Source organism: Heliconius melpomene, chromosome 11 (genome assembly GCF_056956725.1).
Source record: "Heliconius melpomene rosina isolate 202511_hmr_F chromosome 11, ASM5695672v1, whole genome shotgun sequence".
NCBI lineage: Eukaryota > Metazoa > Arthropoda > Insecta > Lepidoptera > Nymphalidae > Heliconius > Heliconius melpomene.
In genome coordinates, this window is record NC_140399.1 from 4,535,430 (window position 1) to 4,551,910 (window position 16,481).

A 16,481-nucleotide genomic window follows, 5' to 3' on the forward strand; every position below is an offset into this window, starting at 1 on the left:
CTTTAGGCAAAGCACACGTCATCGTGTTTCGTTATCGCGGATACTACTTCCCTCGTATCGTAAATATACAAGCGCCAACAAACAACCAACAACAACCAGTTTTGCCGAATCGACAGAGCAGAGCAGTCTTCGAATTGAAGTTTAGCTTGTCAGTGTCAGTGTCATACTTATGTCACATTCGAAACTGTTTTAAGCTGAACTAATTTCTTTCAAAAAGGCTTTTATTTTATATACAGTGGGTAAAAAAAGTATTTGCACACCCTAATTTTTTCATGTTACATCTACAAAAAAACAGAATGCTTTTAGTTAATTATTGTATTTAATAGCTTAATCTATATATATTTCTAATTGGTTAATAAAATTTCTCATAAAATAGAAATTAGAGAATGAGACGGTATAAACACATATTTTAAAGTCAAATAAGTATTTGCACACCTACCGGCTTGTACGTATTTTGTAAAAAAAAAACAATAATAAATTAAAGAAAAGATACGTAATATTTTGTGTGCATTCCATTAGCATCAATGATGGCTTGCAATCTCCTTGGCATCGATTCCAATAATTTGGATGTTGTTTAGATCGAGATTTGAGCCCATTTCTCCACCAAAGCACCTTTCAAATCATTTTTATTTAAAAATTTCATTTTCCTCAAATTTTAATCCAGCAGATGCCATGAATTTTCAATTGGGTGGATGTCTGGCGTTTATGGCGGAGTTTTCAGCATTCTACGGACATTGTACATCACCCATTCCTTAGGTTTTCATAGCTTAGGATCATCCTACTGAAAGTACTTACGCCTAATTTCGATGCGCTGCAAGACAAAATATCGCGCAACACTTTACCGTAATCTACTTCTTTCATTATTCCTTCGATAAAAGCCAAGTTTCCCACACCATTTGCCGTCATGCAGCCTCAAACCATCACAAGACCACCGCCGTGTTTGACTGTACTATGCACATGTTTCGCCTGAAGTTCAGTATTTGGCTTGCGCCACACAAATGTTTGTCTGTCCGTTCCAAAAAGATAAAATTTGCTTTCGTCAGAAAAAAATAAAATTGTACCAAAATTCTAAAGGGGTATTTAAGTATTCTATCGCGAAAGTTAGTCTTTTTGCTATATTGGCCTCACTTATGAAAGAATTTTTCCTCGCTGTTCTGCTACGAATACCACCATTACCCAGTACGTTTCTTACAGTTTGGGCACAGACAACCTTATCTGAACTTGACGCGATATCATTTGCTAAGCTTTGAGCGCTTGTAAATGGTTTATTTTGTACCGATTTTAAAATTTGTCGCCTTTCTCTCGTACTGAGCTTCTTCGGAAGAACGGACCTTTCCTTATTTTCAACACTACCCATTTCTTCTCGGTTTTTTATAATTTACTACACAGTCGAGTAATTTAATTTTAAATTTGACCCGATTTGGCGATAACTGCAACCTTCATTACGGAGTAAAATAATTTCTTCACGCGCCGATAACGACAGTTCAAATTCTTTCGGCATGTTGGCTTCAAGATTTTTTCTGAACACTAAACAAATGTCTCGTTATTAGGATACGTTTTCTGATGTTCACATGTATACATACAATGTTCACATTTTACCTAAAGTGACAAAATGTCGCGGGAATAACATTGTATCTAGGGAATGGTTGGTGTGCAAATACTTATTTGACTTTAAAAAAAGGTGTTTTTACCGTCTAATTTTTTTTATTTCTGTTTTATAAGAATTTTTAATAATCAATTTTAAATATATATAGATTAAGCTATTAAATACAATAATTAACTGAAATCATTCTGTGTTTTTCTAGGTGTAACTTCAAAAAAATTAGGTGTGCTAATACTTTTTTTACCCACTGTATATTGTAATTTATTATATACAAAAATGTACAATAGTAATAGAGAGTTAATATACATATGAACAATGTAAAATATATAAATACTGGTTAATATTATATATCATAATATGTAAACTCTATTCACTATGGCATGAGACAAAATGTAAACAAAAAATTATGTTTCTCAAACTTGTACTTATTGTTTTATTTCTATTTAATTTATTTATGAGCAAGTTTTACTAAAATGTATTTAAATATGTGGATAATAAAACTAAATATATCTTTTAGTCATTTATTTATTAAAATTCGGAGGATTCTGGGGAGTTATAACCTACATTAATGACGAAACGGTCGATTCATATGTCGGTCATCTTTTTTATCGCATGGTCAATGCACCTTTGCCAAGCTTCTACTGTTATATATTTGCCAAGCTTCTACTGTTGTATATTATACACCTTGACATACAATTTTAAGCTGTTACATTTCAAGAAATGTTCGTTATTGTTTTCCTTTTGTAGTTATAGTATGTTCATTGGTCACGACGGACTCTTGATGCAGGCTTTTTGACATAGAATGACAGTAAAAAGCATTTCGCGCTTACGATTATTTTTTTGGCTTATAATACTTCCTCTACAAATTACTTATTATTTACTGACATGTATGTATTATGGTAATCAATGGAATTATTATGGATTGAAATAAAAACGTAATAATACCAGTAGCTTCTTTATTGGTTTATCAGGGTCAAGGTCTTTACAAAATTATTGAAAAAATTACAAAGATACATTTAGCTTAATAAGATTGAGTTTTCATCGTACCTACGTAAATCTAAAATGATTTGGAAATTTAAATTGAATTTTTAAACCTTTGCGTTTTTCACCTTTTTTAGGCAAATAAATGTTATAAAATATAAGAATATAGTTTAAACTAGGAACAAAAATCACATTACATTCTACAAATTCCTCAAATTTCTATCAAAACGTTCTTAACGCTTTAAACGTATGGCTAAATTCAACTATGGAGAGCCGATTCACAACCGGCTGCCCTCATATACTACACTCTGATGTTTATCTCTTACTTACATACACTTGTTCATTCTTAAGAAAATAACTTATTTTACCTACTGAAGTAAAAAGTTATACAATAATAAATCAGTTACAGTTACAACATGAGATAAAAGTGGAGGTACCAGAAGTTATTACGTCACAAAACACACTCCATGGAACCGAATGATTCGTAGCTTGGGAAGCTACACGAGTTACATTGCATTATATATCACGTCAAATTATATTTTTATCAACCAAAAGGCGAGAATGAATACAATATGAGTCACGACAAACTTAATGGCCTTCAAGTTTGACAATGAATCGCTACGAATGTAAATATCATCGCGCCACGTGAAACGGGGATTAAAGATTCAATTTCAATTCCGCCTTTCCTTCTGAACTCCTTGCGATGGAAAAACGAAACGCAACGAGAGTAAGAAAACTCAAACTTGGCCCTATGTCTAAAAAAAATGGAGAGACAAAAACTTAACACATAAACGTAACTAAGACGAATCAGCTTGACTATCCTGTTCCGATAAATGCACGAGTTGGGACAGGGGTCGATGTCGTCACTGAAGAAGCTCCGGTGGGGGGAGTACACGAGGGGCTCGGTGGGCGCTTCTAGGAGTCGCTGGAGCCCTGGGATAAAGGCGAAGGGTTTGTCTACTAGCGGGTCTGGGGATCGGCGTCCGGGGCTGGAGCTGGAGCTGAAGCGCGAGCGGGGGACGAAGCGGGTGAAGGAGGGGGAGCGGGAGCGGAGACGATCGTGGGAGCAGGAAGGTAAGGGAGAGGCGGACCGGAACGGGGACGCATATGGCAAAGAGGAGGGGCAGGGGGTGGTCGCAGCGCTGTGATAGACAGCCGGCTGCGAAGTATTCGCTGAGGTGCCCCATAGTTATTTTTTCTTCTGGGCCTTCTCAGCGGCCTTAGTGATTTTACCTGTGGTAACCTCCTTGAAGGTTACACTCTGAAACAAAGGAATACACATATAAAAATCAAATCCAGAAAATGAATTTAAAATATGAAAATAATTAAATCTCAATAAAAACCCATGCACAGTCATTAGTAGCAGGTATATTAAATTAGTATACATTCCAATTCTAAGTGTATTGTTTTGATATGGACACTTATGTTGAAAACATGTTTAAAAACCCGATAACCAAAGTCCAAAGAATAACCAAAAAAATAACCAAAAGTCCAAAGAATAACCAAAAGTCGTAAAGTTTCTTTTTTCAAGGAAGTAACGCACACAGGAGTGTGTGTGTTTGTACCTTGATGACGCCGACGGCGACGGTCTGGCGCATGTCGCGCACGGCGAAGCGCCCCAGCGGCGGGAACTCCTGGAAGGACTCCACGCACAGCGCCTTGGTGGGCACCAGCGTCACGATGGCCGCGTCGCCCGACTTGATGGACTTCGGCTCCACCTCGGTGGTCTTGCCTGCCGTTCATATTTATCATATATTCATATTTAAAGTAATACTTTAAATATCTATTGAATACATTAATGTTATTATAAAATATTCAATGATGATGATATGAAGTCCATTTTACAAGCATTATAACTATCCATTGTTCAACTTTATCAGATAAAGTACGCTCTAGTCTAGTATATTGATTAAATATTTCAATTCATGTAAATAATAATTCAATCCATATAATAATAATGAAATATTCTTATGCACTTTATAGACCCATCCAAGGTTAGTACTAATTACTTAAGAAATTTGATATGGTAGCCATATCATAGTTCTTTTCATAGGCTATTAACAAACGAGACATTTTTACGTCAACTACTTGACAATATGACATTTACATAGTAAATTATTTATATTAAAAACTAATAATATTAAAATAGCAATGTTTACCGGTACGGCGGTCGCACTTCTCCTTAATCTCCGCGAACTTGCAGGCGATGTGAGCGGTGTGGCAGTCCAGCACCGGCGTGTAGCCGTTGCTGATCTGCCCCGGGTGGTTCAGCACGATCACCTGCGGACGCGGACAATCGCCTCATGTCAGTGGAGGGTTTACACATGTTTATTTTAGACTAGCGCCAGCTTGAACTACATACATTATTATTTGCTTCGTATTCTAATGACAAAAACTTTAAAATGATAATTTTAAACACAATATTCACTCATTGGAAAAATTCAACAATAAAACAAATATTTTGTGGTAAATTTGTCGAACAAAATACTTAGGTGTATACTAATAAATATATCAATATATGATATAACGTTTTTTTATTTATATATATTCTTTATTGCACAAAAAACAAAATACAGAAACTTAAGAGAAGAAAAATTTTGTTGACAAGGGTGGGCTTATTTCTAAAAGAAATCTCTTCCAGCCTACCAGTGGAAGTGGATATTTGTGAAACAGCGGGGAGAGTATAGTGCATAACAGAAAAATATTATATTTGAATCTATAAATATAAATATACAATAATATATATATAAACTACATATACATATATACGCACATATATATTCTATAAAAAAAATACATACATAATTATAAATATTATATAAATACATAAATATTATATTATTATGATGAGTTAAATGACAAGAAAAATGAAATGCAATAATTTGAAACTCTGTCGGAATATATATTAATTGTTCCCAGTTTGTAAATGCTTTATTAATAGGTATTTAAAGAATTTATGCACCGATTTAAATGAAACAATAGCTAAATGTTAAGGGAAGCTTGAAAATACGACAGGGAAAATTGCATTTAAATTGGTTAAGGCATTTTTGAGTTTATCATGCACAAACGCACAGTGAAACAGACAAAAAAATAAAAATTGATTGTTTTTGAATTCTATTAGACACTCGATAAATATTACCAATGAAACATTTTCTCACATTATATCTTCCTTAAATATTTTTATTGAAATTTCAAGCAAAATTGATGGTTAGATTTTTTTTAAGTTTGTATAAACCAAATATCAATAACAAGCAATAATTGTAAACAGATATTTCCGATGCGGAAGAAAATCTAGTGTGTATGCCATTAGTTGTAAAAAAAATATGAAAATGCTGTTTTTAATAAATATTTTGATTAAATTTGATTTTATTTAATTCGTGTGGTTGGTCTAACAATAAATAATGAACAGGTAGACACCTAATAAATTGGAAAACAATTTCGCTATGGCTATAATTATATACAACCCGTTTGTGTAATATGTGTGTGTGTGTATGTGTCTTTTTTGTATAAAATTTGCACAATATATTATTAAGTACCTTTCTACTTAAGGACATGTTCATTATAAAAATTTTTTCTCGCTGTATCTCGCACACAGCAGGGTAGGCAGAGGGAACCTAGTGTTAAGACACTCCGTTCCCCACATTCCGCAGAGTTCTGGAGGCATTGCGTGTTGAATGGCAGAACTCAACGCCGCGCTTTGCCTCGACACCAAAGCGAAGAAATGGTAATATAAACGTAAACAAATATTTCACTTCCTCGAATGGGGATTAAACCTACAACCGCTGCGCCACGACGCGCGCCTCAAATATATATATATCTCAAATATATATATATATATATATATATATATATATATATATATATATATATATATATATATTCAATATTGTGTAATCGAACAGTCAAAAAGTGACTTGAGTGTTGACAAATCTTATAGACGCAGATTTGACCTTCACATAATGTCGGAGCCTAGGAATGTAACGACTTTAAAATAAATGAGAAATAAAATCACCAAGAAATGTATTATAAAAGAGCCTAAACAAGAATTCGCTTAGCATAATTTTTATGTCTTTGTGGAATATTAATCAATTTAAAACTAAGAGTGTTTAAGATTGTGTTGGGCAGTAGTATTAAAATTTTATGTTATTAAATTGCTTAGCTTTTTTATCCTTATTGTGTTATGTTCTATGATTAAAAATTATCTTCTCTAAAGAAGTTATATATTATGGAAATTATAAAATATTCAAAAAATTATATAAGTAAGTAATTCACTCATACATAATACGACATAGTAAGAAATTGCTTTCTTATTCACATATATGTTCATATATTATATGCATTGTATATTTATTTATAGGGCTTTTATACACTGTTAGCGATTTAAATGAGTACTTTATATATTACATATCAAGTGGCATTTTTTATTATTTGAAACTTGAGAGCTGAGGCCTAAAATATATAGCTACCTATCAACTTTATACTTTCGATTAAGCAAGAATGTATGTTAAATCAGTTCAAGGCCTTAAAACCTATTACTTTTCCATTCTATTGGATATTTTACATTCATATTTTCTGTATAGTTACATTTATTACACATATATATTTTAATTTTAAAACATCATTTCTTACAATATACCTAACTAATTTGATTGTTTAATTAAATAATTACTTTGATCGATTATACTTAGTAATTGTTATTTCGAAATAATGTTATATTCGTAACGATTTCGTTATATCAATATAGTAATAAGTTTGAAGAAAATATGCATCTAATTAGTAAAATCGTTATAACTATCTTAATTATAGAGTATTTAATAGTAAACCGGCCAACAATCATTAGTTTGCGTAACATTATTTGTTTATTACTTGCGTAAAGTGTGTAGTTACTGCATTAAAAAAACTTGTTCCCAATTTATTTTCTTACAAAACCTGATTTAATAAACCACCTTCATCGCAGTCGTCGTTAGTGGTTTTGCAATTATTTCCTGAATATCAAAATTATTTCCTCATACAAAATTATACTTCATTACTGAATTTAGCTAAAATATTTGCGGAATTCAGACATTCTAATTTTGAAATTGCTTTACTAATAAATCGTTAGTGTGTACATTATATTATTAATAGTTTTATTATTATTTATGAAAAAAGTAAATAAATATTTTACAAATTAAAACATTGTCATAATACTTACCCATTATTATCTAAGGATTACTATAGGTACTTACTTAAAATTTCTGCTTTTAAGTATAACATTTAGAAAAAGAAAACACTAAGTAAGAAAATCATGCGTTGAATGAGAATGTTAGTACACACAAGTAAAATACAAAAATAAGTAATTACCTGAGCGGTAAAATCGGAAGCGCCTTTTGGGGGGCTGTTCTTGGAGTCGCCGGCCACGTAGCCGCGACGCAACTCCTTCACCGACACGTTCTGTCGCACACAAACGCATACGCGAGAGTGAGATAAACATACATTATGTACAATTAAATATATACCAATACACTAAATTATTGCATATAGTAGGGTCTTAACTTAGTGTTAAGACACTCCGTTCCCCACTTTCAGTCGAATTTTTCGAGGCGTTGCCTTGGTGCCAGAGCAAAGAAAAGAAAATATTAATGAATAATATCAATCCACTTCCTCGAGTGAACGAGGGATAGTGAACCCGCAATCGTCACATTACAGTCACACTCTTGTGTCCCTGCGCTACGATGGCCTGTATAACATATATTAATTTAATAACATAAAATTGCGTATATTATTTAGAGCTTCAAGCTATTTCCCCATAGCAAGGTAGGCAGAGAGAACTTATGTAACAATTAAGACAGTCCTTAACGGCATATTTTCGAAACATTGCGCTTTGAGTGGCGGAACTCAAACCCGCGTTATCTATCAAAGTGAGCAAATTAAAAATTATTTAAATACAATCATTCCGCCGAGTGGGGATCCAATTCTCAGAATACCTACATACACATATATTCAATATACGCTATTTTAGTATCCAAGAGTAGATAAAATTTGGATTATTTTTATATATATTCATTATTAAACAACTTTAATATGCAATGCAATTGTACTATATTGGAGGCGCATTTTTATATGTTAACAAAAGATATATAAAAAATTACCTTAACGTTGAAGCCCACGTTATCTCCGGGCATCGCCTCTTGCAAGGCTTCGTGGTGCATTTCCACGGACTTCACCTCAGTGGTGATGGCGGCCGGAGCGAACACCACCACCATCCCTGTTCGTCATTATTATGATTATTTTCAGCTCCACGCTATATCCTGCATATAGCAGGATAGGTAGAGGGAACCTAGTATTAGTCCGTTAGGCTGTCCCAGGATTTTATTTTCATTTTATATTTCTTAATTTTTTCATATTTATTAGTAGGTATTATTATTTTTTGAAAAGCCAGAACATTTCGAACATTTTGCAGTTTTGCCGTGGTCACAAGGGTAGTAAAATCGTCAAAGGTACATACAGATACAACTAACAATGATAGAAATCATCACTCAACATATCCCAGAGTAGAAAAGGAAGTACCTACTGGGCTACTGCACAATATCTTCAGTTATGAAAGCAAAGATTTCTAACGAATTCACGAATGTATTTAAGTAGACATGATGTATCAATTTATATTCTTTTTTACTGTACTTTTTATGTGTATTTTTCTGAATCCATACCTATATTATAAATTCGAAAGTAACTCTGTCTGTCTGTCTGTCTGTCTGTCTGTCTGTCTGTCTGTCTGTCTGTCTGACTGTCTGTCTGTCTGTCTGTCTGTCTGTCTGTCTGTCTGTCTGTCTGTCTGTCTGTCTGTCTGTCTGTCTGTCTGTCTGTCTGTCTGTCTGTCTGTCTGTCTGTCTGTCTGTCTGTCTGTCTGTCTGTCTGTCTGTCTGTCTGTCTGTCTGTCTGTCTGTCTGTCTGTCTGTCTGTCTGTCTTTTCCGCAATCAGGGCCAAACCGCTAATTTAATTGTGATAAAATACTCATATAGAGATACTTGAGGGTCCCGGGATGAACATAGGATACTTTTTTTTCTCATATTTGTAATATTTTCGTTATATACCAATATATTAAAATAATTAATTTGACAAGGAATTTATTCCGCCATGTTAATAACAATCGTCGCTACGCGTTGCTAAGCAACAGCTTGCAAAGTTTGCTGTTTTAAGAAAACGTCACCCACAGTGAGTTTGCTTAATGCATACATGGTGCGCGCCGATATAGATTTGTATACATTAACAAAAATTAGATGATTACTATAATTTGATATTCATCCTTATGAAAATAAATATAATAGTCACTTTTAGCATTTCATCTAGATGGAAATTATAATTTACTGTATAACATTCTAATAAATAATTAAGATGTGACTGCTTCCAAATGACCTAGCCTTCGGGCGGCATAATATGAGTATGACCGACGCGAACGGGCGGATGACTTTGATGATTTTGTAAATTTTTATAGATTTTCGAATTACTATTATTTTTTATGTAATTATTTGCTGCTTATAATTAATTTATCTCAGTTCGGTTATCTATACCGATGTTATACACTTAAAATATCGTAATTTTAATCATTTGAGATTTTATTTAATATTGTTCGCAAAAATTAATAATTATTTAATATAGAAAAATGTTTAGTACGCGCGCACAGCAAACTTTAGGTTTTTTTTTCTAATATTAAGAATTTCCTTTAGTTACTTTTACTTCTTTGGTTTGTTCATTTCGGTTACTCAGATATTTTTTCTAATAATAAATCTCCACTTATTATTATTTTTTAACTTATTTTAATGATTTAGGCTTATATTTTCGCGGGCGTAGCCGCGTCCGGGCCCACTAGTAATAAATAATATTTAAAAATTTTCGTGCAGTGTTGTGGGAGGGCTGGCTGCTTTAGTTTGGGGGCCATCAAGAGTGTGAGTTTGTGTAGGACGTGTCATGTCATAAAGTGACCTGGCTTGAGTATGCCGGTCTCGACCCGACCGACGGGCACGGTGCCGATGCCGCCGATCTTGTACACGTCCTGCAGCGGCAGGCGCAGCGGTTTCTCGGTGGGCCGCGACGGAGGTTGGATGGCGTCCAGAGCCTGTATTCATTCATTTACATTTTTTATTCTTATATTTTAACTATGCAACATAATATAATCCTGTAAAAATCATATAAGTAAATTATGATATGGTTACACCGTTAATTATTTTTCTTAAAAGACCCTTAACTGAAGAACGTTATGTCTTACTATTGTAATTGTGATGAAAGTTACGTGTGACTTCGTCATGCCGTATAGCTACATGTATGCTATAGTGACATAATATAATATATAGTGTACACACACCTCAATGAGCGTCTTGCCCTCGACCTTGCCGTCTTTGCGGTCGATGGTCCACCCCTTAAACCAGGGCATCTTGTCGGATTGCTCGAGCATGTTGTCGCCGTGCCATCCGGAGATGGGCACGAACGCGACCGTCGCCGGGTTATACCCTGCATACGGATCATCTATTTACTACGTGACATAAATAATCGATTTATTTAAAGTTACTTTTATTTTTCGCTAGACATTTTTATAACATAAATAATGTTAATATATAAAATATTTCCGTTATGAGTCGTCAATATAGTAAGAAGTTATATACCGATTTTTTTTATGTATGAGGACACTTCCTTCTTAATTTCTTCATAACGCGCCTCATGGTATGGAGGCTCGGTGGAGTCCATTTTGTTGACTCCCACAATGAGTTGCTTGACACCGAGGGTAAAAGCAAGGAGAGCATGTTCACGGGTCTGCCCATTCTTGCTTATACCAGCTTCAAACTCACCAGTACCAGCAGCCACAATAAGTACCGCGCAATCAGCCTGTACCAGAGAACAAATATTGAGATAAATAAAATGAGTAGGATTATAATCAGAAACAAATTAATTTAGCATCCTATTTTAATAACCTGAGAAGTTCCAGTGATCATGTTCTTAATGAAATCCCTGTGGCCAGGTGCATCAATGATGGTCACATAGTACTTGGCAGTTTCGAATTTCCATAGGGCGATATCAATCGTGATACCACGTTCACGCTCAGCCTTCAGCTTGTCCAATACCTGCATAAAAACATTGAAAAATAAAATTACCGCAGAATTTGAGACACGCATTTGTCAACTGGCAGTCGTAACACTTACCCAAGCATATTTGAAGGAACCCTTGCCCATCTCCTGGGCTTCCTTCTCAAATTTCTCGATAGTACGCTTATCAATACCACCGCACTTATAAATTAGATGGCCAGTTGTAGTAGACTTGCCAGAGTCGACGTGGCCGATGACGACGATGTTGATATGTGTCTTTTCCTTACCCATTTTGGTTTAGATTAGTTCTTTTTAGTTAATTCAGATCTGATAAAGAAAGAAAAACGATATTTTAATCTCGCTTTAAATTTTGAGGAATAAAGGATACATGAAACGTATTGTGACTAAAATAATTGATCGTCTGTCAGCCACCGAATCGCAGTTGTAAAGTCTGTAGGGGAATTGTGCTCAAGATGGCATACTATGATAAGATGACACACTACCAATATTGATGAAACTATTAGCGCTAAGTGCGATCTTGTGACGTTTTAGAGAGTGCCTGTAGATGCAGCTAGTGCTTAAATTCAGTATGGGTGCAAATGAATGCAGATGGGCAAGTAATTCATGTTTTCGTTATTTTCAATTGCAACCAATTTTTCTTTCACTTTTGCTTGATGGTGAAAAGACATGTAAGACAAAGATTTTCTATTTGAACTAATTTTAAATATAAAATAGGATTATTATATGACACAACTAACGCTAAAAGCGCATCCTAACCTATAAACTTTTGTCACAGCGGTTAAAATTAAATTCATATATCTATTGGGCAAGATGACATACAAAACGTGAGTATAAGATGGCATACTATCTTACCCTTACAAATAGAATCGATGTATTTTTTTTGCTTTACCGACAAAAAGCTTGGCAATTACAAACGAATATATATTGGTCACAAGAAGACATGGATAAGGCTGCTAGAGCAAGGGCATTCAATAGTCACAAGTGATGAAGCTTATTTCCCTTTTGGAAAAGGAGGTGACTGATAACGGAATCCAACCTCATAAAATTTGCAACATGTATGAATCTGGCCTTAATACTGTTTAAAAGCCCCCAGCAAAGAAGAAACTATTTGTGAACTATGCTCGACAAATAATGATGGAATTTTTATGCCACATACTAAGTATGTCATTTTACCCTGTAGATATTTCGTCTTATACTAGTCGACCTAAGTGCGACTTTTGTTTATTTTTATGATGTTTGAAAGATGATTGTTCTGAAACTAAAATAATTTCGTAGATTATGAAATATATAATAGTATACGCAATATGCTGTTCTCAGATCACTTTATTTATTTGAAATATTTGTCTTCAAACAAAAAGTATGTCATCTTAAGCACAATTCCCCTAAGTAAACTTGTTACGATTTCAGTGGTAAACGTATTTTCGCGGTCCTCTACGTTTTTAATAATTAATATAGTAAATATTTTGATTTTCTAGATCTGGTAAGACTAAATGTGGCTTATTCTACATGATACAATATGATAAAATAATACCCGAAACGTCACCTTAGACGCTCTATAAAAGTAGAGCGAACCCGGAACCCTAGTGTTGAGACACTTTCATTCATTGCGTGTTGAGTAGCGAAGGTCAACACCACAATATTATTATATTTAATGAAATCATTGTTTAAAGAAGATAATGAAAATTGAATAGACTCAAATAGTTCAAAGTTAACAAAGTTTGGCAAACCGTTAAGCTATTCTATGAATTACTAAATAGGTATCCTTTGCATAATATATAGATACGAATTGCGAAATTAAATGTTTATTTTTGCTATTGCCTATTATAAACTTAAATATAATTTAATTATTTAATATTCTAAGCATCTCAGTACCTATTAAATTTTTTCATTCTTAAATAAATAAATAAAATGGGGGAGAGAAAGACGAAAAAACAGAATGAGGCTGAAAGAAAAGAAATAAAGTAACATATTTTTGCCTTAAACCAAATGAGGCAGCATATTGTCAGTTCCTGTTTCTAATGTCAATATTATACAACACACACTTCGCTTGCGTGTTGACCTTTCTAAAGTCTTCTTATGCGCAGGTTTTTAATAAGTACGTAAGACGTTTAAATGATTAAATGCGATTCTTTTGAAAAATAATCTAAAGTAAAAATAAATCATAAACAGAAAATAGAGACTTTGACGCGGAAACCGGAAGTAAAGAAAATGTTATTTTAATTATGTAGCCTATCTATACATGACTGAGAATATATTATGAAAAGGTATTATATTAACAGACGGAACAGGTAGTTAAAAATCAATATGACCTTCCTTTATTCTTCCAGTAGATAATCAAAGGAGCCTTGATAACTTTTAAATATTTATATCAATTCCTGTTCTTTTATGCTAGATAGGTACCTATAACTCAATATATAGCTTTCAATTTAAATATTTAAGAAAATGTTATAGAGATCGAGATCGAGATTATGTATATATACCTTTTGCATATGTACATAATATCTACTATATTGTTACTCATTTCTGTTCATATTTCAGTAAATGCAACGTTACCTCAAAGAATCCAATGGGATAAATGTCTGGATAATTCAACTTAACATGTGATTCAATACATTGAGATGTTATAATACTATAAAAATGATGAATGCACCGCCCAGTCTAGAATGCACTAAGTGGGAGGCTTCGATTGAACTGGCAGCAAATCTCCGGGCCGAGCAACACCGGGCGTGCGCAGGACGTCCGGGACATCGATACAGCCAGCCTTTTACCCAAATATAGAACACATCGCAGACTCTCAACGCACCTATACACACCTTTTGCAATAACGCATTATTGATTTTGCATCTCCTAACTACACCCATACATGGCGAAACACCAACAATAGTAACATTGAATTAATAAACAATTTTCGTAAGAGACTTTTCACTTTCGTTATACAAATTGGCACTATATCAAACAGTCGGAGGGCAAAAAATTGTTTTTATAAGTACACTATATTTTTATAGTAAAACTTGAAGAAAAAGTTGCTGCGCATAGTGATCACATCGATTATTATCACGGGAGTGCATACTATCTAAATTTAGAAAACTATTCTATATGCATTTAAATAGACGTATTTGCAAATGACATGCTCCGACTTGCAAAATTAGAATTTGCTTTTCGCCTGTTAGAATATGTAACATGTGTAACGGAGATATCATTTATTCGCACATGGTCCTGCCGGCGAATTTGCTGCCTCCATTTTGTGCGTAAAATGCATCAACAAGGCTAATTTAGGTTTTACAATAAATTTTATACGGAAATTTATATTTTGACAATGACAACTAATATAAAAAGATAAAGAATTGTATTATCGTATTTTTTTGTTATTCAAAGAAAAGTACGAAAACATTTGTAAAATACGCATATGCGCCTCTAATTATCATCATTTATCTTTTAGATGAACATTTCTTAGCATAATCAACAAAAATATACGTGTACTTGTAAGTCATTATAATGGGAGCGAGAATTAAACTATAAAAAAATATTGATAAATATTAGTTATTTATTAATTTGATGAATCGTTATTTTATAAAGTTATAGAAAAACATTAAATTGCGTAATTATATTAAGATGCCGGTAAAGCTATCTCAATGTGTGTATATTGAAGAAAGTAATAATTTGCTTTTTTAAAATCAAATGTTTTTTAAATGAATTCTTTATCATTAAGTAGTTATAAACTTACTAATTAGAGAAAAACAATCAATATAACGAAGAAAAAGAAAATTTAATAAATAAGACTCACCCTTCGCAACCGCAGTGACGAATTTTCTTACTGATTTTCAAGCATGCGCTCTGAAACTTCGCCCGGGAAATGCAATCAATAAAATCAAATGAGAAACGTTTTAACATTTGCGTTAGCGAAACTGTGTTATATTACAAGAGAAAAAGCAGTAAAAGTCTGAAGAATATTAAAAAATATATATATTTTATATTTTACAGGCCTTTTACCTTATATTGAAAGTTATTTTAGAAAAGCGGATGTTGTCCGCATTTTCTTTCTCTTGTCATAGATAATAAACACGCTTCATCCAGCCCTTTATTAATAAATATGTTTTTAAAAGACGTTGTTCTAAAAAAACCACAGAATACACAATTTATATATTAGATATATATTTAAAAATTGTATTTTAATAATAAAAATTATATGTTAATTCATTATTTCAGTTAGCTAAAAATTATACAGAGTTTTCTTATTTTCGTGACATTAAGAGTTCGTCTTGAAAAGTATTTTTTATTTTATTATCATCATAAAATCTGCTTCACACTGTATCCCATACGTAGCAAAGTAGTAGTAAGTAGGGAACCTAATGCTAAGACACTCCATTCCCCACTTTCCACCGAATTCGAGGCATTGCGTGTGGAGTGGGGGAACTCAGCGCCGGACTTTTAAATAAATAATAATTCTTTCTCCCGAATGGGGATCAAATCCACAACCGTCGGCTTACAGTCACACCCTTGTGCCCCTGCGTACTATCATCGTACCTTTGCATGGTACTATGGTGTACTATAATTATATAATTATTATAGTACCTAGTTACGTATATTTCTGTATAGGTACTTCATAGGTAACTACTGCTATTAGTCCATAATCTTAAGACATGAATCGTAGGGTTCATTTTATTTTTGCTTGTATTGCCAATTTCGTGTTAAATATTTTGTACAGCATTTTATAATTTTGTTTAATTCGTAAACTTTATTCTTTAAAACAGTTTTAGTGCGACGACTATCCGTAAAAACTATAAATATTCGATATGTGGCCGCCCTGAAGTTAGGAATTTGA

At 33.3% G+C, this 16,481-nt stretch overlaps 1 protein-coding gene across 3 annotated transcripts; it reads right to left on the minus strand.

Moving 5' to 3' along the window:
* Positions 1–2,542: 2,542 nt before the first annotated feature.
* Positions 2,543–15,555, minus strand: LOC146534480 (elongation factor 1-alpha 2). 3 transcript variants are annotated; one of them, XM_085193206.1, is made up of 11 exons: positions 15,444–15,555; positions 11,756–11,965; positions 11,528–11,677; positions 11,222–11,441; positions 10,924–11,069; positions 10,545–10,677; positions 8,713–8,828; positions 7,925–8,014; positions 4,744–4,864; positions 4,150–4,316; positions 2,543–3,845 (listed from the first exon to the last, which is right to left on the minus strand). In XM_085193206.1, the coding sequence occupies exons 2-11, from the start codon at positions 11,927–11,929 to the stop codon at positions 3,774–3,776; spliced, it is 1,389 nt and encodes a 462-aa protein (XP_085049332.1). In that variant the 5' UTR covers positions 11,930–11,965; positions 15,444–15,555; the 3' UTR covers positions 2,543–3,773. The 3 variants fall into 3 exon arrangements, with proteins under 3 accessions (XP_085049332.1, XP_085049334.1, XP_085049333.1); XM_085193208.1 differs by lacking the exon at positions 15,444–15,555 and adding an exon at positions 14,473–14,823; XM_085193207.1 differs by lacking the exon at positions 15,444–15,555 and adding an exon at positions 14,213–14,432.
* Between the last annotated feature and the right edge of the window lie 926 nt (positions 15,556–16,481).